This window comes from Pollicipes pollicipes, unplaced genomic scaffold, assembly GCF_011947565.3.
Source record: "Pollicipes pollicipes isolate AB1234 unplaced genomic scaffold, Ppol_2.1 Scaffold_7231;HRSCAF=8579_pilon_pilon_pilon, whole genome shotgun sequence".
Classification (NCBI taxonomy): Eukaryota; Metazoa; Arthropoda; class Thecostraca; order Pollicipedomorpha; family Pollicipedidae; genus Pollicipes; species Pollicipes pollicipes.
The window spans coordinates 46,887,260-46,909,928 of NW_023597034.1; the positions used below are offsets into that span (position 1 = coordinate 46,887,260).

At 48.3% G+C, this 22,669-nt stretch overlaps 1 protein-coding gene across 2 annotated transcripts in view; it reads left to right on the forward strand.

Moving 5' to 3' along the window:
- The window catches only part of LOC119109722 (cardioacceleratory peptide receptor), a 112,083-nt gene that overhangs the window by 51,701 nt on the left and 37,713 nt on the right, over nt 1–22,669 (forward strand). For both annotated transcript variants that reach the window (XM_037233462.1, XM_037233463.1), the window contains exons 2-3: nt 14,876–15,579; nt 17,163–17,298. In XM_037233462.1, the coding sequence (XP_037089357.1) occupies nt 15,400–15,579; nt 17,163–17,298 (316 nt within the window). In that variant the 5' untranslated portion in view covers nt 14,876–15,399. The remainder of the gene's footprint in view (nt 1–14,875; nt 15,580–17,162; nt 17,299–22,669) is intronic.

The window sequence follows — 22,669 nt, forward strand, 5'->3', positions numbered from 1 at the left end:
AGACAGTCGAATCTATGTGACGGGGAAAGGTGACTTTGTTTGGTATCCAGGAGGATGCCAAGATCGTGAATCTGCTGGCAGCTATTCGAGAGGTGACCATTTAATGCATGATTAGTGAACACGTGACGTATGGAGGGTGATTGGGATGGTTTTCTTCTCATTTTCAGCCCCCAGTTTTTGGAACATTCACAGAGGCGATCCAAATCCGTCTCAAGTGTGAGACGATCTACTACGTTGTCGATTCACTGATAAACGTTTACACTATCAGCGTACATTAGGCACTCACTCTCGATTTCGTTGGAAACAGCAGCGAAAAAGCAGGCGAACAGCAACGGTTCCCAGAATGCTGCCTTCCGGGGCACCAGATAACACTGGAAACCAGTCAGACTACTTGCCGTTCAGCACTAGGCGGTGTGAACGATCGCCCAAGCACGACTCCAGCCAGCTGTACGCGCGGCCAGTGATGCTAAACAAATGGCGAAGCTTGTGTAGTAGAAGAAGCGTTAATGGATACTGAAGAGTAATCGGTGTGAATTGCATCTGTTTGTTTACTATTTGAGCAGTGTTCCAGTGTTTGTCCAGCAGTGTTCAAGAAAGCATGAAGGGCGTAAGATGTAGGATCGCTTTCGGAAGAAATCCATACTGTGATGAGGCTAGAGCGAGCAAAACTGTAATAGGCTTTCGCTCACAATTCTCTCCAATGTTTTTTTAGGAGTTAGAAAGCAAAAACACAGGCCTATTGTCTTCAGACAGCTTTTTTAGACTCATTCTTGTGCACCGGTCTCACATCAGCCTGCTTCCAAACGACAGGGAAGATGTCAGAGTTAAGAAAAAACTTGCATAGCATTTCTGACGAAACAGCTAGCTCCTCAGCACACTCCTTGAGAATCCGGGCACTGAGCCCGTCGGAGCCGCAAGCATTTTGTGCGTCAGATCGTGTAGCAGTTGGGCTATACGGCCATGCGGTAAAGTAAGGCCGTCTTATCCAGGCACATCGAGCATAGGTGGGTCAGGCAATACACAAACGTTAGGGTCACAGAACTTACGAGCAAAACACATATTCAGACAGCTGGCACGCTCCTCATCGCCCTTGCACACATTGCCCACCCAAGAACGGGAGATATGTATATGTAGTAGGTGTCTGTAAAAAGTAAGCAGGGTTACGTGTGCCATTTACTTTTCAAATCTCCTCGTATCAGACATGCCACTGTTCGGATATATGAGGCACACAGTGAACAACATGCTATTTCTGTGCAGCACTGCCACATCGATGTAAAAATATGCTCCACTACCAGCATAACAACTCTGAACTTGTAATTAATCTGAACCTGTACTACGCTTTTTTCGGGGAGCACGCGTGTTAATTTGCGCCTTCTATCCACCATTCACGCAGCCTCACTCCAGTAAAATGGATTGTTGAAAAGGCTAGAGTCATCAAGGGTAGGAACTTGGGGGAGGGGGGCTGGCGGGTACTAACCCAGCCCATATTTTATCATAGTCAAACATTAATCTTATGGAGGCACATGGAAAGAACTGACTTACGAATCTGTTTCGGCCACGATTTTTCGGACATTTTTGGGCCTGAGCAACGGACACCTTTTCCGGGGCTGGAGGACTGGGCTTCACTGAATGGCCAGGCGGGATTTCCGAACAGCCAGACTCATACCCGCAGAAGTGTTGTTTCCGTAAATTCGCACGACTTTTCAACCCAACCTCGTATCATTTCTCTGAAATGGCAGAAGAACCGGGCAGCACCACACGGGATGGGCCGAACGGTGCGCGTGCTCTTTGCTTCCGACACGGTGCCGCAGTTTGAGGGAGATTCGCCTCGTCGGCTGCTCTCGGACATATTCAGTCCCAGATCGCACTAACGAGCCCAGTTCTGCTGCGGCGCACCATGCTGTGCAAATACCGTCCAGGAAGGTCGCAGACTGTTGCGAGAAGTCTCATCACACAAACACACACGCTGACAAAAACGGCCGCGCGTTCGCCAGCGAAACAAACCAGAGCGGCGCCGGCAAAAAGACGGGGGTAACGGCCGCACTGATCAAGCCCGCCAGCAGGTGTTGTTTGCTTGCTCCACCGGCACTAATGGGGACGGCGAAGTTCCGACATTTTTTTAAATGGTGCCCCGGCCCTGATTTGACCTGGGCTGCTCTTGTGAATGACAGGACAGCCTTGCTCTGGTGCCGGAGTTTTTACAGTCACGCTCTGGTGCCGGAGTCGAACGAACTATACCTCAAGTGGCGACACATTTGGACCCCGCCGTGTTGTGGTCGGTTTTAGTTCTTCGCCCGACGGGGATTTCTCTCACTTTCGTCACTTGGCCTCAGCATGCCGCTGAGGACCCGTGAAGCACCTGCTTTCTCAAAAAATGAGTGTTTCAAGTGGGCGGGGAGCGGTGTTGGGCACGTCACTCTCATGAAGGGTGTGCATTAAGCTGCTAAGTGCTGGTGTGATGAAAGATCAGTGCACGCTGTCACCAGAAGGGTGAAGCTAGCTAATTAGAGCGCAAATTTTAGACGTGGGAAGAGATAAGTTTGTTTTATTTGCGCACTGCATCATATGGCGGAAGTTGGCCATCAGCGGATGTGAGCAAAGACAGCTCACCCGTAAGGTTAAATCCTGTTGGGTGGGTGCCAAGCCTGCTTTCCCAAGAACTGTGCATGGCACAGCAGATACAAGAACGACCCTGAACAGCGATTGCTCAACTGCACCAATACCCGGTTTCAGTAGCCTACAGTACGTAAAATTAGGTCACAAAGGTCACCAGTACTTACTAACCAAATGTTTATTTGCTGCATTTGACCCAGTCTAGGCCCTGCATGACCTGACTGTTATGTCCCAGTTATGTCTTATGTAAGTTCATGACCGTTCAGTGCGATGAGTTAGAGCAAGCCGATGTCAGGCTGTGTTTCAGATTCGGACAGGGGCGTAGTTCCACAAAATAAGCTGGGAGGGGGGGGGGGGGACTCAACAGTGTAGCATGGCCCAACTTACCCCCAAAAGATGTCAAGAGGCAGATTTCACCCCAGATTTGGCACACTTTTTCCAGAAGATGGGGGAGGGGGGGGGGGGGGGGCTGAAACCCGCTGCCATCCCCAACTGAATAGGAAACCACATGCCTGGAGACCTCTGGCCTTGGGCCATTCGTTGTCGCTGAGGGCGATGTTGTAAGGGTGAGTGGGTCATACCCAGGCTGTGTTAAGTGTACACGCCCGCGCAAGAGACGTCTAAGGTCACACGGCCTGTGACGGTCAACCGGAACCCGGCCCTGACCCCTGGCTACTGGTCCCAGTAGGGAATTTCTCCACGCCCACGGTTATGGCGCTGCAACTGTGACCATACTGTCGCGTTTTTACACTTGCGCGCGTGCGCAGCAGGTAGTGTTTGCTTGCCACCCGATCAATTGAACCCTGGATTCACGTAGACGTTGAGTTGGTTTATGTGCTGCAGTGTACACCCTCTTTGACATTGTTATCATCATACCACCCCACCGGCCCCGGCCTAACCGACTGCGTGCTTCAGAAGCCGGACTTAGTTGGTGTACAATATACATGATGGATATAAAACGCCAACCATACGTATGATCTGTAAAACGTAGTCAAGCCCGGCTCTCATTAGCGAAGGGCGGTTTTGCGGCGTAATGAGACCTCGCGCCTCCTGTGACCGACTGCTGCGCCGGGGCCGGTAATCTGATTGTCCACCGGTTCTCAATACCGCAACGGGCGTAACGCGCGCACTGATTGCGACAAGGACGTCGTTAGGCTTCGGTGAGCGCCCCGCCGTTAGCCGAGGCCATCGGTCGTGGTCGGAAGCCGTCCCATCCGTGTCAAGACCGCTTCGCCGGAGGGGGTTAACAAGCTGGGCGTGTTCGTCTCTCAGACGCGTCGCTGACGCGGGCGCGCGGAGTCCCCACCCCCGCCCCCCGGTCGGTACCGCCGACGGCCACACGCCCGTCGGTGTCGGCGCCGGGAGCGTCGGCTGACCACGCTCGTGTGACACGCTGGGGTGGCGGTGAGCGCTGGTGGCGATAGTATCCCTCGGCCACGAAGAACGGCCATCTCCGCCTGCCGGGGCCTGTGCGTAAGTACCACGACGGGCGCCCGCCACCTCACGGCTGCAGCCTCTCCATGAGTGCGGATCGCGGCATCGGTCCAGGATGTCGTTAGATGCGCCCCCCGTACCATTACTGTTCATTACGTCGCATTACTGCTCCGCGGCGCACTGACACGGTAAGAGCTGGTCACGGGCGATCCTTGGTGACGCTGCGCTGCTATTACCACCTGTTTGCACATGGTGGGCGGCTGTTTGTGGTCCACGGTTACGCTGGCATGTGGATCACATGGGCAGGCGGGGATCGAAGTGCTTGTGTGTCTGCCAGTGCACACGCTCTGGCGCAAGTGTGCGATTCCCCAAGATACCTCAAAATGTGTCCACCTCATGCACACATGTGTAATGCGATGCATGCGTATTCCTCATGATTTGAGACGCTACCTCGGTTGCACCAAAGATATTGAATTTTACATTTGTGTCGGATTTAATTGATGAAATTCCAGTTTCCATCAAACAGTTCATTCCCTTTGAATTTGAAGAGGAATGACCTCGTTCCTCTCCGCACCCACATTGTCCATGCTCTTGAAAAAGCGAAAAAGGTAAAATCAAACTATAAAGGGTCACTCTAGGCTACGCAAACCCAAATAATGTAAGTCGTGGAGTGCATTTGCAAGGGACATTATACCAATAAATGAGACATAGGTATTGACCAGGGTATTGACAATAACCTAATAAGCCAAGACCAAACGAAAAAATCAACAATAAGCTAAAGAAAGTATCTGGCAAAATCCTCTATATCGAAGTACTGGTGGCAAAAGCCGTCATTTGTGCAAGTCTGGATTTCAAAGGATTTGCATGCAAATAACGTGGTTTGCGAAGTTAGGTGTAAACTGTGTAAAAAACATGTAAGGGACATAGTCTATGTCGGGGAGCCCATGCGCCCTATTCGTTTGAGATATAATAAACTCCTGCGAGACGCTACAAACAAATCAGGGAACACCACTTTTGGTGACTTTTTTGGCAAAACACGCTCAGGCTGAAATCTAGCGAGTTGAACCCCTTGCACCTATTACAGTTCAAAGTCATCTGCAAAGCATGGTACCACCCAGACAGGAAAAGAAGTAAAGGTATTCTCCTAAAAAGTCGGCGGCCGGCCCTTAACGCAAAAGACTCATCATTGCCCATTATGCGAACGCGATATGTCCCTCGATGTGCGGTGCGCGCTGTCTTAAAATTATTTACACGCATAGGTGATGCCCGATGCGCGATGCGTGATGCCCGATTGATTGAAATTGTTAACATGTATAATTGATACGTGATGTGTGATGCCTGTTTGCTTGAACTTACTGGCATGTTTGAATGAAGCGTGACGGGTGATATCTGTTTACTTGAATTCGTTTGTATGCGTACGTATTTTTCGCGCATTCTACTTCTCAGATATGCACTGTATCTTGGTAATGGCTGGCAACTGCTCCTCGTTTAATCCCCCGAATGTTGGCGACTTCTGAAAACTGTGGCTCGCTGTTGAAAAAACTAATTGCGGGGAAAGAGGCCATTGCTTCTGTCTTATCTAGATCCGGATCATATATAATCAATCATAAATGGTGTCTCAAATCCATGAAAAAACAACATTTGCTGGGATCACATATAAATCAATCCCGGTTAGACGCCCTCAACTTATGCTGTGCAGCTTTATCTCTAAGATATAATGAGGTGCCCCATCGCTGGGCATTGTTGGACTCGTGCCAAGGGCACACACACACACACACACACACACACTCAAGTTCGTACGCACGCACGCACTGTGCACTGATGACGGCAGAGGCTGCACTTTTTCGGTACCTTTCCTTGCGAAGTCAGGCTAGAAGCATGGACGTTCCACCTACACCGGCACGTGCACTAACCCACTGCAACACGTGGATGGCTCCGTGACGATACGTTGTGACGCGGACTTCATGAATGGCCCCGGGGCGATACGTTGTGATGCGGACTTCATGAATGGCCCCGGGGCGATACGTTGTGATGTGGACTTCATAGATGGCCCCGGGGCGATGCACTGTGATGTGGACTTCATGGATGGCCCCGGGGCGATACGTTGTGATGCGGACTTCATAGATGGCCCCGGGGCGATGCATTGTGATGTGGACTTCATAGATGGCCCCGGGGCGATGCACTGTGGTGTGGGTTTCATAAACGGGATGGCTCTGGAATGACGTCACTAGGGGGCGGGCACTGGTCCCCCACGTGGAAACCGAAGACCCTGACCACTCGGTCATTGTAACTCAGCGAAACTGAGTCCAGCTACCGACGACCTGGCGTTGGATATGATGCGGTCACGGTATTTATACATAGTGTTGTCATAGTGACGCTGTAGCGACGCGGGGTCAGTGCGATTTTATCGAGAAAAAGTGGGCAGTGACGTTGGCATTGATGTGCTTTGCAGCATGGCGTACTTTCAACCTTACTCGAGGGATCCAGATGTTTGGCACGTTCTTTCAGCGTTAAGGATTAATCTCGGAACCAGAACAGAGCGAATATTGAGACCAACTACATGGTTTAGGCGACTATACTGTCTACAAATCACGCAGACAGCTTAACCATGTTCAGCCTGCTGGGATTCCAGCAATTAACTACGAGGGCGCCTTTGTCACCTTTTGAAGCAGAATAGCCTCCAATACAAGTTGCCTGGCCTAAACCGAGAAAGGTAGGGCCATTACAATCATAAAAATCGCCGCTGGACTGACTGTCCGACTGTCATCTTCGTCTGGCTGGTCTGAATGTAGCATGGAATAATGTGCATACTAACACACTAGACAAGGGCGATATGCTGTACTGCTATTACATCCATGACAGTACCCCATCGTTTGCATATTTTTAACGATGAGATTATAGAACTGTATATGCAGAATTATAAAACTAACTATAAGCATACAGCTATACTACGTAATCGTTTGTGGCCCGTATCCACCAAACATGCTTCCCCGTCAGTGCATTGGACGCACCTATTACTAGTGCAAGTTAGTTGAAATCATCTCGGCTGTGCTTATCATCCGTCATTTTTACGTAATTTTCTTTTGATACATCAGCTGTGTGGCAACCCGAAACGACCACGTGCATCATCAAGCAATCCTCCGGGAAATGAACTTTGAATCTTGTTGGTAAATTATACACCAGTAGCAACTTAGGCATGAGCTTCCTTTTAAGACAACATAAATGCGCGTTTTTGTACAATGGCTTCTCGAAGGCAGTCTCGAGAGATTGCTCCTCGCATTATGCAAGCAAAACTATGCATACATGCATTCGTCGCTCATTTACTGGGCTCAGTGGTGTTTTTTAATGCTTAAGTGCTGAGTGCTGATGTTCATGTGCTCTTCACTTTCTGCCTGAACGTGCGCTATTCGCGCCCATGGAAACGACGTTATCTTGATTTGCTGAATTTCGATTTATTAGCTAGTCCTTGAAATTGCTTGTGTCTGTGAAAAGGTGTTGTCGCAGCTCTGTATTTACACGGCTGTCTGAATCTGAGAACTTCCAAGGGCCCCCCATTATCTCTTACAGCTGAAGGAAAATGGGTTCTCCACCATCATGCGGGATGTTAGATGTGTTTTGAAGAGCAATGTCGCGCTGACACGGATCTGGGTAGCCGGGGACCTAATGCATGGGGCCCGGCAACTGCAGTTTGGTCCCTTGGGAACTTGAACAAACCTGAATTCCTCTGAAAGAAAGCAAAACTGTTCTTCTTTACCAGCACACTGCGTGTGAACAGTGCGGTGATGTCTCTGGAGGCACGCGAGCTACCGCACCCAGGATGGAACGGCTCGTCCGCCCGACTCCAGGCGCCGGCGAGGCCAGTCCGGTCCTGGCCCGGCCCAGCCTGGCGCCTCTGGCCTGGTCGCCCGGCCCCTCTGGCCCGACCCAACCTGGCCGCTCTGCCTTCCCCTGCCCCTTCCCCCACCGGCCCAGCCCGCGCTCACAGAACGGCGGCGAGCGCGGATCAGCCACCGCCGCCTGTTTGGGCACCTCTCCTGTTACGCTGTTGAGACCATTAGGCGTGCCGGCAGCCGCACGTGCCGGCGCGGTCAGGTCGCGCGGATGCGACCGATCCCACGGCGCTGTCGCCGCCCCGCACGGCTGCCATTGGCCGCCCCACTCACCTACGTGTGCCCCTCCCCCCCCCCCCCCAGACAAGCACTCGCCGTGAAATATGCACACAGCGAGCAGGCGACGAAAGCAACAGGTGTTTGTGGCGTTCAGGAGATTCCGAACGTTCAGAACGAACTGGCTCAGGGCAAACTTTGGGCTGGTGTGAGGGCAACTCCCTGCAAGCCTCGCCGGTCGTTCAAAACGTGACAAAACGTCTTTGGTATGCGACTTCAGGGTCCGCATTTTTATGCAGGTTTTAAAATTTTTATTCTGTTATATAGTTCTGAACAATTGTCGAAAGCGAGCGCGCCTGTAAAATTGTTGGAGCCAATTTTTATATTGGATGGGCAAGGGCAAACAGTCCCTGGGATATTTTTGGCAGCCGATATTGCTAGGTTGTGTCGCAGATTGGAACGCATCTGAATTATATAACTGCTTCTAGTTTCTAAAGCTATTTGATTCTGGAAAATAAACTTGTCACTAGAGTACACAAGGAAGTACTACTTTTTGAAAACGTCAAAAATGTATTTAATTATTGCCATAGATGTTAATGTCTTCAGGAGAGCCAGTAATATTCGTCTCTTACCTTGTTATGATTCATTATCATTCAGCATCGGACTAAGCTGGCGTCGTCGAGCTTGGTGATCGTCAAGCCTATCGTACATCGATGTGAAATTTAAGTTGTGAATGCCCTCATGAAAACCTTCGATACACATAACTTACCCGCAATCATTTTCTTTCTTTTTATTGAGGGAGTGAACGCAGCGACGTGATTACTATATGGGGATATTGATTGTAAGAAGCAGTTACCTGATATTTAAACAACAAAATGATTGTTGGACATCCTGATTTTTCGATATTTTTTGGGTAGACAGCTGATCCATCCTTGGAGTTTGGATTTGACTTTGGACAAGGGCTTCCAGAAAATGGCACCTTTAGTGCCCATATCGCGCGGTCCTAAAACGGTCTCACACTAAAACATTAATATCAACTAAAGGAGATCATGTTTGGACAAGGCTGGGGATGTGACAAGGCAAGGCAAATAACAATCGGAAATGAGCGGCGAAGGCTTAAACTATTACGAGATTTACCAAAATAATGTATGCGAACTTTGAGGCTACGAAATGCACGCAGGAAGGGATATTTTCGGTGGCACGAATATCTTGTTACCTTATATCCACCAGGATGCTAAGCGTTTTACCGAAATAGGGTACTGAATGTCTTGGTTCTTACGAACGTAACTCAACATGTGCCTTTCATTCCGACACAATCAAACATGCCTTGAAATTTTGATGCAAAGTCAACATTCATATAATATTTTCAAGCTGAGCGCATGCTTTAGAAGTTGGTGTTACCAGTTTTGATGTCTTCTGCTGTATGAGTTCTACGCCGAGATGTGACAGCGAGATTACTGGGTGTGCGATTTTGCTCACGTGTATATTGATTTGGGTTAGCATTTGTTACGCAGACCGGCTCGATCCCCTGCCTTGTATAGTTTCTGGGTGAGATAGCCATCCATTCATGGGTTTTTCCTCCTTCTGAAATGCGTTCTGAAGGGTTTGTTTAATGCTGGAGCAAGCGCATGTGGCGGATGAGCTACTGTTATCGCGAATTGTCGCACATCTCACTATGTTGACGGTCTGCGCTGGCTTTGGGCTCGTCAACAAACTTTGATTCTTTCCTGACCTCTTGTGTCTTTCCTTGACACCCGGCTCCGTTCAGGGCTCCCGGCTCATCCCGGAGTTCTTTTGGACCCGTTGTGAGAGCATGTTTCTGCAGTGAGTCATCGTTTCGATAACGCAGTAGCAAACATCTCACTGTTTCTTACAGACATGCGAAATGGCGTCGACCTTACGCCAATTTAAAGCTAACTTGTTACTGCTATGGGTGCAACGTCTGTTTTTCGGTTTGCTTGAAATCCGTGCAGCCCGTGCCATAAGGCAGAATAGCTGAATGGTATTCCGTTTGAGGCAGTTGTATCTCGGTGCGTTGTAGCGTACTAAGACCACCGGAAGATGGATGACAGATTACTGAGGTAAGCATTTACGCGTCAAGGAAATCATGCGTTTGTCCTCACTATGGATCGACAAGGTGTTCAGCTTCTAGCTTCCAATTTGATCCATACATTATATGACAGGTCTCCATTCGCTTCATTATGCTAGTTGACAACGCAGTCTCTTAAAACTTCGCTGGGAGCAGCTCTATGGGGAAATAGTGTTTGAAACCCCAAGCGACCTTAGTGATTATAATGTCAAAGGAGTTCATCAATAGCTTCTGGGGCATCAGCCTTATCCGAGGAAACTTAGTTTCGAACTTTTCCATGCCACGTATTTTCATAAGTGACGCGCCCAGGGCCCCACCACTATATCGTTGTATATTCTCATTGCATTAATCATTTGTATCACCTAATGGGCCGACATAATAGACCTTACTTTCGAGACAGTCACAACACAACTTCAATCGCAACACCTTTTGGAGATTTTGTTTTTAGATTTTGTTTTGAGACTGACACAGGCCAGCGGCGTGTAAACAGCATCAGCTGCCGGTATTCAGGTTGTGCGGACCGCGCTAGGGGCAAATGATGCACTTTTGGTCACATCGGCACGAGCGAACCGTGAGACTTGTTCTGATTTTGTCCGGACCCAAACTAAATAAGTAACTTGAAATGACTGCATGAATGCAAACTTCGTTACCTAATACGTTTGCAACTATTTGAAATAACGCTTCGCGCCTGAGCTCTACCTACTTTTGCGGTCGATTTGTTTTCTTATAAATGCGAGCAACGAATGCCACAGTGCAATCGCCTGTTTGTAATGAGTTTGAACCCCAAACAAGATGCCCACGGCATTCCCGCGAAGGTTGTGCAGAAAAATTAAGGATACCCAAAAGTCGTTATCTGAGGAGCTGCGAGTCATTTGGGTTGCCAAGATCTAATGTTTGTGGTGTGTTGGCAACTTTACAGCGAAGAGGACAAACGTTCCATGCCGAAAAGGCTCGGCCGGCCGGGAAAATTGGCTTGGCCGGCGTTACCCCACCCACGCCGTCACTGCAAAACAACGCAACGGAAGCGCTGGCTGGAAGTTCGAGATAGCCCGGTCATAGGTCAGCCATGCCCTGAAGGGTGCCACGGTCGAATACGAGAGGCGTAGCAAAGCGCTACATGTCGCTTTGGGATAAGAAGCCTCTCAAAAGACGTGCATTTGCAAGTCTCGTGAAGGTCTGTTTAAGTACAGAGATCCCCCGATCGTGATGTTACCTCTCCTTCTCTTTCCCCTCCTCCCTCTCCCCTGCCTCCCTTTCTCTCCCCTCCTGAGGTCATGTCGGCCGCTGCCCAACTCGTTCCGAGAGACGGTGCCGGCCCTGTCGGGTCGGCTCGGGCCAAACGGACGGCGTCCATAAACCCGCCTGCTGTCCACGGATCTGGCGGTGGCAGACGACAGCCGCCGGCCGGCGCCTCTAAAAATGCGGGCTGACGCTCCGACCTGCAATACAGGCATCACTTGCGTCCTCCCTGGCGTTGTCTGCAGTATGAGTACGACCTCCATACCAGAGACGCCGTGTTTTGTCACCACACAGGCGAATGGGAGGTGATATCCCGGCCCAAGGCGTAGCGGCGGCCGCTAACATCTCCGCATTGTAGTGCTCCGTTTGACCCCGGGGTTGAGTGCTTGACCTGGACGGCTGTCCGACGCCGTCCCACCGCAGCGTGCTGCCACGCCGCCGGCCAGCAACCTCCGGCGAATCGCGCCAGCAGCGCTTCTTGCGAACTATCGCACCAGACCGACTGTGACTGAGCTCGCCCAGCGCTGTGCTTTAGCCGAATCACCTGAAGCTCTTCACTCGCGGTGAATGGAATGGATTCCGGCTGCGTGTGGCGCCGTAGGTTTTGAGTTCTTCGACGTACTTCAGTGCCGAGAAACGCAGATTTATTCCAAAATATATTATTTCGAATCGATGCCAGGACTGAATTACATGGAACTTGCAGACCATCGAGATTAAGCAAGAATACATAGTGTGTTCCATTTATTGTTCACTGAATGTGCAAGAAATTATGCTAAGTCACTCGTCATTTTGCTAGATCTTGTTGTCCGCTAACAAACATCTAAGTCAATATTCTGAATCAGCAAAGCTATAACTTCAAACGAGGAATGTCGGCCCGCCGCGCGCGGTCCGCGGCATTGTCGGTTGCCGCCCACCGCCCGCGCAGGCCGTTGAACGCCATGTAGTGTTCCTAAAAATTACCGCCGCTCCGAAAGCAGAAATGCTACGGACACGTTTGTGGTGTTGGACACGCGCAAGCCCCAGAGATATGCCCCGTGTCTTACTGAAAAATTTTTCCCAAATGTATGCCCCGTGTCTAATGCCGGAAAAGTATCCTCAGATAACTTAAGCGCGTTTCATCGCTATCGCTCCCCCGCCCCCTCCCCCCCCCCCCTATCAGGGAGAGGGTTAACGCATCCACAAATTTCCCAAGGGGAGCATGCGCCTTGCTCCGCCCCAACCTCCACGCAATACACCCCTGCAGCCTTTCGCGGGGGTACTTCTGGATGACGCAGAGTGCTCAACTTTTGCCAGATGGTGCAGAATTGCTAACGGGGAAAATCGTAATCTTTCAGAGCACCATCTCGAATGTTTTGACAATAACTGCTGATATCGTCGGAGGCTGATTCAGCACCGCACACCGTGGCCACGTGCTTCAGGGTTAATTAATGGGGCTAGATCAGACCCATGCGAGCATGCAGCTTGTCATCCTAACGAGGCAATTTATTTTGTGCCACTTTGATACTGATCAGACGAACCGCTGCTGAGGTTCATGTTGATCTTTGCCTTGCCTGTCTAGAGATAAGGGTGATCGATAGCGAAACGACGTAGCCCCTGCTGGTTGTTCTAACTGATGTCAATGTGAGAACTCCCGACGTTTAACTTATCGGACCGTAAATAAATGATACTCATGATTTGGTGCGTTACGTTGTTGCAATACTTTGATGCACATGCTTACGGCACAAAATTGTCTAGCTTTGAATGTGGGATGTCAGAATTCGAACTCAAGTAAGGTAGAACGCCATCATTTACGCCCATTTTACACGCACGACGTCACCATTTTGGTTTCCTACCAAAATGCGGGATGCCGTTAATTCGGCCAACTTGCAGACGCCGTATGAGGCAAAAAATAAAGATACCATTATGATGGTCTCGTCAGATCATGAATGCACACAAAATGTTTGACCTTGGGCCAAATGTGAGGTAATCAGAAGTCGCGAAAAGGTGAAAAAACGGTCGTTCTGATAGATGCATTTAAAAGCTATGTTAACGTGTCAAGACGAATTTTGAGAGCACGGAAATAAACGTTAAAGCCGTTTGAGTACATGTGAACCATTTCTGCTCCCCCACATGAATCAGATCAGATAAGGTCGTTGTTTAAAGTTGGTATACCAGTAGCTTACAAGAAACAACGTGCTTACAATGTGCTTTTATTTACAACGTGCTTTTGGCTAACCTTATTTTATTGGATGCAGCTGTGTGACAAAAATATTCCGCACACAAAAATACCACTCATGGGTGACCTTCAGGTCATCTTAGGTCAACTTGGGTCGAAGTTATAAAGCAAGCAATGAAGCAAATCGTAGTTGCTAACCGGGTCTACATGACCAGTATAATGTTGTTTTTTTCTGTGATCAGAAATACTGTATTTTACGTATGCATGCATTCAAGATCGCATAGCTGAGTTCTACGTTATACCTAGTCCCTTCAACGCTTGACAGCGTATTTGTAACAAACTGAGACCAGGTACGTTAATGTGTGAAAAAAGACGTCACAGCTTCAGAGACACGAAAAGGAGATGGTCACACGCGTTGCACTCGTCCGTCTGGCCTCGCCGATACTGAAAGCAACGGCTATTGATCTTGAATAACCGTATATTACCTAGGATGCCTTCACGTGACCAATTTTGACGTCATTGCGCCTCAAAATAATATCACGACATGTTTTTAGTGAAGAAGTTGAATTCTGCGTCCAACAGTACGTGTTGAAGCTGGGCATTTTGAGCTCGGCATGTGTTTTGCAAAAGGCACCCCAAGAAACTGTTTATGACCTGGGCCAAAGCCTTATGGTCTGTGGTCAAGTGATGGCCATGCATGCAAGTTCGTACTCTTTTCGCCATAATCGAACACCAATAATAAACAAAAGTACCTGTAAATTTGCATTATTTACGAAAAGTAGCAAAAATCGATCTGACTTCAGATCACTGACCTCATATTTTCCCCTCAAAATCTGAAAGTTACAACTTGTAGATACTGTGAAGTTCTATTACTATAACAACCTTGAACAACGGTAACTAACCTACAAAAAAGTTGTGTGGTCAGTTTTCTTAGAGGTTGACCTCTTTGAGCTGACATACGTCACTGATCTTCGTAGGTCAAAGCTTCAAAATTACACAACGGATGCCGAATTTATGAATGAACGTATACCGGAAATTTCGTACCGCTGAGAGGGCTTATTTTTTACCTGTGCTAGTAAAACCTGCTGAGGGGAAGTGAATTCCCGCCTCCCCGCCCCCCTCCCCCCCCCCGGCCGGATGCGGGTTAAAAAACCCAGACTGTGTGATGTGTGTGATCAACCTCAATCTGTGCCGTTCTGTGTGGTCTCACTAATGACGCCATATGCCTGTGCGTTCCAGGCCCAGGCTCCACATCGGCAGGGTAGCCTCTGGTGCCAGACCGTTCGACGGGCGACTGGCCTGGCTGGTCTGATGACCGCGCGGAGACCCGGATTTCCCGTCAGCTGAGACCCAGATCTCGCGTCGGCTGAGACCTGATCTCGCGTCGGCTGAGACCCGGATCTCGCATCGGCTGGGACCCGATCTCGCGTCGGCTGAAACCCGGACCTCGCGTCGGCTGGGACCCGATCTTGCGTCGGCTGAGACCCGGATCTCGCGTCGGCTGAGACCTGATCTCACGTCGGCTGAGACCCGGATCTCGCGTCGGCTGAGACCCGGATCTCGCGTCGGCTGAGACCTGATCTCACGTCGGCTGAGACCCGGATCTCGTGTCGGCTGAGACCCGATCTTGCGTCGACTGAGAACCGGACCTCGCGTCGGCTGAGACCTGATCTCGCATCGGCTGAGACCCGATCTCGCGTCGGCTGAGACCCGGATCTCGCGTCGGCTGAAGCACACCGGGGCCCCCAGGCCGCCGCAGTGTGATGAACGGCTCCGTACCCTCGCCGACCGGCTCCGTACCCTCGCCGACCGGCTCCGTACCCCCGCCGACCGGCTCTGATGGCCCGACGACGGTGGAGGTGCCGGATCTGGCGTACGCCAACGGGAGCGTCAACACCAGCGACGGCAACTCCACCCACTTCGACAACTTTTACTTCTATGAGGTCAGCAACTGTATTTTGCTGAGGATGTCCCCGCATCCCTTCAATCGAAGCGGAACTGGCTGTTTTAGTACAACGAGGACTTGTGGGTTTTGAAATCTCACGTATTAAGCAAAGGTTACATGCTTTGCAGTACAAGATCGATGAAACAACAATCTGAGGCTTTTTTGCGTTCAGTACTCTGCAAAGGTCAAACGGGCATATCATTATTTTGTAGGCAAGCACAAAAATGCATTCAAAAAGTTTTGCAAACGTCTGAGGCAAAGTGTTTTCTTTGTCCGTTAAGTGCGTAAGGAAACTGGTAACATCGTATTGCTAACTTCGAAGCGAAGGGGCCTCGCGTTCGAGAGAATTGTGAGTCACATGCGTATTTTTAACCCTGGTATAATGTTTTGCTTGAGCCTCCCGACTGCTATGCTTTCTAGAAGCTAGCACTTTTACAGTCACTAATCGAAGGTCCAGGTAGTATTTGCAAGAAGCGTCAGTCTTCAACAGCCATGCTGTATAAATTGGTAGGGATATGCGCTTGAACGGTTTGACCAAGTATGTCCGTCCTGCAATATTTCACTCTTCTTTTGGAATAGCTGAAAAGGTATAATTTTGAACTTGCAATAACAATGGCGGTACGTAGCTCAAAACCGGGTCCAGAGCTCGACGAATCGGCATCGCAGTGACACTAAACTAACTTATGCTTACAGGAAGGAAACGCACAATCATGTCCTCAAAAGATGCATCAATGGGTGCCGACGGCAGAACGCTGAGTCGTGCAAATCTTGGAGCCATCCGCTACAGCGCGCTGTTCGGGATTGATGTCAGATCTTATCAGCCAGCCAGCTGACAAAAAAAAACGTGAACATGTCTGCACATTTTTGACGAATGCACCGGTTGCAATCCACTTTGAGATACCAAAGCCTTTCTTCCCAGATGCCAGTGCGCCAGTGATTGACCGGGAAGCGGCGAACGCCGCGTTGCTGGAAATCTATCTGATCCCTAATACCAGACGCTGCCGGCGATACCGTACGAGACTGAGCATGAAGGACATGCATCCGCGTAATCCTGTTTGCTGTGACAAGCATCCGCCCAAATTATTGTCATTTTGCAAACCTTTGATCAGGGTTGCCAAAAATGTTGACAAAACCGTTGAATATATGACCTTCATTGATTCAATTACCGAACGTGACCAGACTCGTGGCCACCCGCTTTCAAACCGTTTATTCATGTGTTAGCAGGAATGCTACATCAGTGAGCTTCCGCCTGTCAAATTGTCCAGAACCCGCGCATTGATCGAGCCCAGGGACATCGGCTGCCAAACGTGTCATGCTCCATTAGCCTAGCTTTCGGCGTTATCTACACGATGACAGCTGACAACTGCACGCCCGTTGACGTCTCGCTCTCGTCCTACGCCCCTTCAGGCGCTCAACGCGTATGAAGCCGCTCAAATGTCACCACGCAGCACTATCGCATGCTCAGAAGTATGATGCCCGAACGAGGCGTGGTGCCTGAGTTGGCAAGCGCAGCATGACTTTGCTACTAGCGGGGCTTCCTTGCAGTCAGCTGTCCTTCAGGTGAAGCCGTTTCGTCCCCAGGTGGAGCAGCTCACATTCCTCTGCATCATGTTCGCCGTGATCGTGTGCGCCAACTCGCTCCTGCTGGTCAGCCTGGTGTCGGCCAAGTCGAGGAAGTCCAGGACCAACTTCTTCATCATGCACCTGGCACTGGCCGGTACGTCCGTTCCTTTGTTAAAATACCTATCGGGCTTGTTTTTTCCCTGGTCTGGGAGGAGCCCAGACTAAATGCTCACGCTTTGATGATAGTTGTTTTTACGAGCGCGTCGGCTACCGGGAGCGTTCGATCAAAAACATCACTTATCTAAATTTTCAGAGCTGTAACGCAAATAACGTCGAAATGCAGACAGAGACACGAAATAAATATCTACGGAGGTGAAATACTAGAGGAGCACAAGAGATCTCTTTCTCTACAGATTGAACGTTATGGTGCCAATTCATGGAGTGCAGTTATTGGATAGCAGTAATTGCAGCATAACTGTAAAATCAGGATATCAGCTGAGCTTTCAATCTGAATTTTAAGGTAATATACCCTAATATTTTTCGCGGTCGAGATCCGTTGACATTGTCGGCATTACTTCGTGTCACCAAGGTTTTATTTCTCGGGATTCGTTTCGCTGGGGGATTGATTCCCAGCAACACCTCAATTGAGCACCACATACGGATTATGTTACCAATGCTACAGTACTTAAGCTCTTATGCTGCAATGCAGATTATTTACTTCGGGTTATACCAACGATTCAATATGTAAGCTCTCAGGCTGCGATGCTCAACCAATTACTTAGGCTGGCAAGTTAGGCTTAGACAAACAAAACCAGTGTCCTAGAATTGCCGGCTTTGGGTGTAAAGCAACACCCTAAGAGGAGGAATTTTTCACTCCTTTTCCCCATATTTTAAGTGAAATTTTACTCCTCCCTGACATTGTCTAATCACACATGCCAAACCCTTATTTCCCTTTCTGAGGTTTTCAGATGTCATCGAAAACCGAGCTCACTTGAAACCACCAAGCATGAACGAGGCTCCACAGAACCTGGACACCTATGCCTATGTCCTGCCTCACCTACATGTGAATCATGTCTATCTATGCACAGAGCAAGAACGCCAGGTGCCTCCAAGCCCAAGAACCCCAGCGACTCCAGCCGCTTGCACGCATGAAGTTTGTTTTGTTTACAAAATGCATCCCAATCGGCAGCTGTGTGCCGAACGCAAGGTTTTCATGCCTCCCCTATTTTTTTGGTCTCACCACCACACCACGAAAGCAGAGCCTGATGAAAATACCAGCAAGGCCTGGTAGATAATTTACTCGCCGCATTTATTTTTTCTCGAGGAAACCTGAACACTAAATTGCATCACTCCGTAAACGCAGGAGTGAAAAACGCAAGAAATGTCATCGAAATTAAATTTGCAGGATGATTATCGCCATTTGGGCACTCATGTTAACAGATTTTAAGTCAAATCAGTTGATAACAACATTTTGCCAGAAAAGTATCAGTCTTTATATTTATCAAACTACTTTTGTTTTTCTTGATATCATACGAGCGTGATATCAACACCACTTTATTCTTCCTTCCTTTTTTGTTGCCTTTAGGGTACCAACTGCTGCTTAAAATGTTAACCAATTTCTCTGCAAGATGCTCCAGCTGCAGACTTGTACATATTTCAACGTAAATTGGATCAATGCGCCAGCCGCCCAAACTTGTTTGATATGCACCCAAGGGCGAAAAATTCACAGGGAATGAGGGAGACAATCTGAACCACGGAAGTTATTTTTACCGCCATTTTTGCCCTGCCAAACGCTAGGTTAACCTTTTTTTGTTCATGGCGGTGCTCAATAATTATAAATATAAGTCTATCGAGTGTCTAACTTACCAGGCTACATGACAAGGCTATCCTAATGCTGCCATACAGAGCTTTGGGACAGGCCTGACGCAGCCAACGCAGAAGTGTTTGATGGCGAAAGTCTGCCCTCTGGAGATGTATATCATGCACACCTCTTACTTGTTCCGCATTTTAATCTCGTAGGTTGGTGGGCATGATTGATATTTATATTTGGGGGGCGGGGGGGGGGGGGCGAGTGGGATGAATGCCTGCCAGCAGACCACGCAAAAGGTGCTGACTTTTTTTTGGTGAGCAGGAAGTAGCCAGTAAGTCTCCTGTGGACCAAGTAATTGCTCACCTTACCTGCTATCAACGCATGATTGGTAACTAGAGTTAGACATTTTCTGTTTTAACCCATCGAGTTTTATCCCAAGACAAATAATGATCCCACAAGGTATGCAATGGGCTTATTTTGTTCCATATTCTTGATTATTTCCCCAAAATTTCTTGAAGTGGTGCCTCATGACTGTTTTAACCAGATGTTTTCTATAGTTGACATGGTTTGCTGACTGGTAAATGACTGTACTGTATATATGCACTAGATTTTTAACGCAGGCATACTCTAAGCTGCATAGTAATTATAAGATGAGTTAAATGTTAGTATGTAACAAAAAGTCGGACCACCCCATTTAAAAGGTAAAGCCAACACCTCAAACTATGTCATTAAATACAAATAAACAAGCCAAATAGATGCCTTTGCTGCGGCTGAAAAGGCAAGCAGCAATACTGGCATGGTCATCTAAAAGTTATGCTCCTTTTGGAAAAGAGAGATTGTTTTGTGGAGCATACTCATTATTCCCCTTGACATAGGTCAACCATAGCTATCAAAATAAGTTGTTCAAAGGGATTTCAGATGTTTTGATTCGTGTGCTGTCAACTTTGTCTGATGGCAACAAGCATACACAAATAAACTGAACAAAAATGCAAGTTGAAAGCATCCAAATATTACCTTTATCATGTTTTTATCACAAGTGCTGCCGTCAACAGACAGGTGAGTTGAGATGATGTTCAACATATGGGCTACTCTAAGATAAGTTAAGTTGGTTAAGTGCATGGCAAGAGGCAAAAGGAATTGTGCAAGAATCAGTAACTCACAACTGCTGCTGTGATACAAACAGGTCAGACAGGATGTGATGGAGTAAGGCCTCTTTAGGTTAGGCATAATTAGGCTTCTTTCATGGAAAAAAGCATTGGTATTTTGTAAGAAATAGTGACAAAATGTTTGTTTTCCCTGACCCCATCTTAAGAGAACCCAGAGGTATGTCTATTGTGCTTGACTTGGTAATGGGCTGATGTGTATGAGTCCGAGGTTTTTTGTTTGAGTGTTTTATGCTTGTTGAATTTTCTGCTGTTATTTTGTTACTTAATTTATTTGCTTTGCTCTGTGCTTAGAGTGCTGTGGAAGGGAAGTGCAAAGTGCAGCATCAAATAATTGGTGTCAATAATTTTTATGCTCATTACACTGCCATGAAATTATTATGTTTTGATGTATTCTGTTTCACTTTAATGGCCTAAGATGTTAAAAAAGAAGTTTTGTCAGGTCTATCATATTACGTTCATGCCAACTTGAAATAGATGTCTTTGTTTGCTGAAGTATCAGTCAAAAGCTCATAAGTTCAATCTTTTGTTAATTGATTTTTTCCACTCCCGCACGATCTTCTTGCGATGGAAGCTTTCACTCCCACCTTAGACCAAAGCGAATCTAACTCCCTGAGCAAATTAATATTTGCCCGCATTGCGTGTACTGTAATTTCTATCCTATATTCTGCCCGGCTTGCAATCAATTAATCGATCAACGTCTTTCAAAAGTGAAACATCATGCTGAAACATAAGACGGAGTTGAGGCTAATCAGCAGCGGCGGCTTATCAGCAGCGAGTGTAAAGGTATTCTCATCTCATTAGTGGATGGATTCGTGAGTAATGCAATATTCCATATGCTCTGAGCTGTGTGCATTACTCGTAACGTGAAACTCGCGTTTGATTGGCGAGTGATCAGTGGAAAATCGTCTCTAACGTGGACGGAGCAGTCAGGGACACAGCCAGGTAGGCACGTCCCACCCGGGTGAGACTTACGGGTAAACCCCCTTCTCCGCCGGAGAGCAGGGTGAAGCTCATGCGTGACGAAATGATTTTTGCCCCGAGTTTCAGCGTCTGTGCGGGCTTATGACTCTCTCTTGCAGGGCGAGCGGCGGATCTATCGAAGTGCAGAGAAGCCTGTTTTCATGTACTTGTATCTACTAATGTACTTGTGACCCCGGGTACAGGTTTGCAACGTGCAGTTCTCCCCAAAAAACCAATGTGTATTTGATAGCTCTGTTTAATAAGAACTTCCTGGCATATTTAAGCTTCGTCATTTACAACATAAGTTATTCGATCCCACCATGTTCAGACACCAATACCATGTAAAGGGGATCACCACGCGTAGACACGAAATGGGGCAAAATGGCTTGCCTGGCTCACAATTTTTAGGAGGTCCTCATAATTCTGCCTGTTGACTTTGCCTACTATCAACTGGTATTGCACCAAAACTTGGTGTCTGCGTTCTCTAAATAATGAGGAAGAGCTGCGTAATTTTCCTTCTATTTTTGGTGATCAACCTGTATTTATCGCTTTTTCCGCCTAAATGCAAAGGTTGCATACACTCCGTTCTTTTGGCCCGAATGTCCCAACGGGTCGACTGTATTCCCGTGTTTATTCCTGCAATCCTCCTTTGCGACCTTTTCGCGCTCCGAAATCCGACATGGTGTTTTTCGATAGACCTGCTTATTTTCAAAACGCTGATGTAATTATTCCGTTTCCTATGCATGCTCGTCGTTTTCACACAAGACTCAGGCAATACTAGGGTGTTTTTATTTTCGGGGCCACTCGCCCTTACCCAGTTAAGCAGTTCTTACAGCAGTGCTCTTCCGCTGCCCGCACGTGACTGAGGCTCGCTCTGGTGCTTCGGCCGCGGCGGACTCGTCCGCAGTCCACCTCAGTGCTCTGTCGCAGCCAGACTCGACAGGCTCCTGCCTGGGCCAGAGACCAAAGCTAGAAGTCTAGCGGTGGTAGATCTGGACTGCGAGCTGAAGTCTAGCTGTGGTAGATCTGGACTGCGAGCTGATCAAGCATGACCCACCAGCTGGCTAATAACGCGGTCGTCAAACCTGCTGCACTGGAAAACAAAATTACACCCAAAAACCCCATGTGCAGGGTCAGCCAAATCGCATCCCTACACAGTGTCGTTTTAGAGAATGATGATAACACCTTTCAAGGAGAAATCAAGGAGTTATTTTACACCGAAGAAAGGACGTCCCCCCCCAAAAAAAAACCCGGTGCAGGGGCGGCCAAATCGCTTCACTGTACGGTGTCGTTTTGGGGAGTGGTGTCAAATTCGTTTACAGGAGACTTTTGAAATTATAGTGGTATCCGTTTGACCTGCTGATGATACCTTAAGATTAAAACACTCTGTAAATGGGGTCGCGTCTGCCCACCTCGCATTCTTTAAATGCATATGGCCAACCGACCGTCACACCCGTACAGCTTGCATTCCCTATGGTCAGACACACACAACATGTGAACTAGTCAAGGTGTATTTTGACATTTAAAACGTTCAAACCGTGGGAGATCAGCTACAAGCTGACCCAACTGTCCAGAATCAGTTAAAAAAA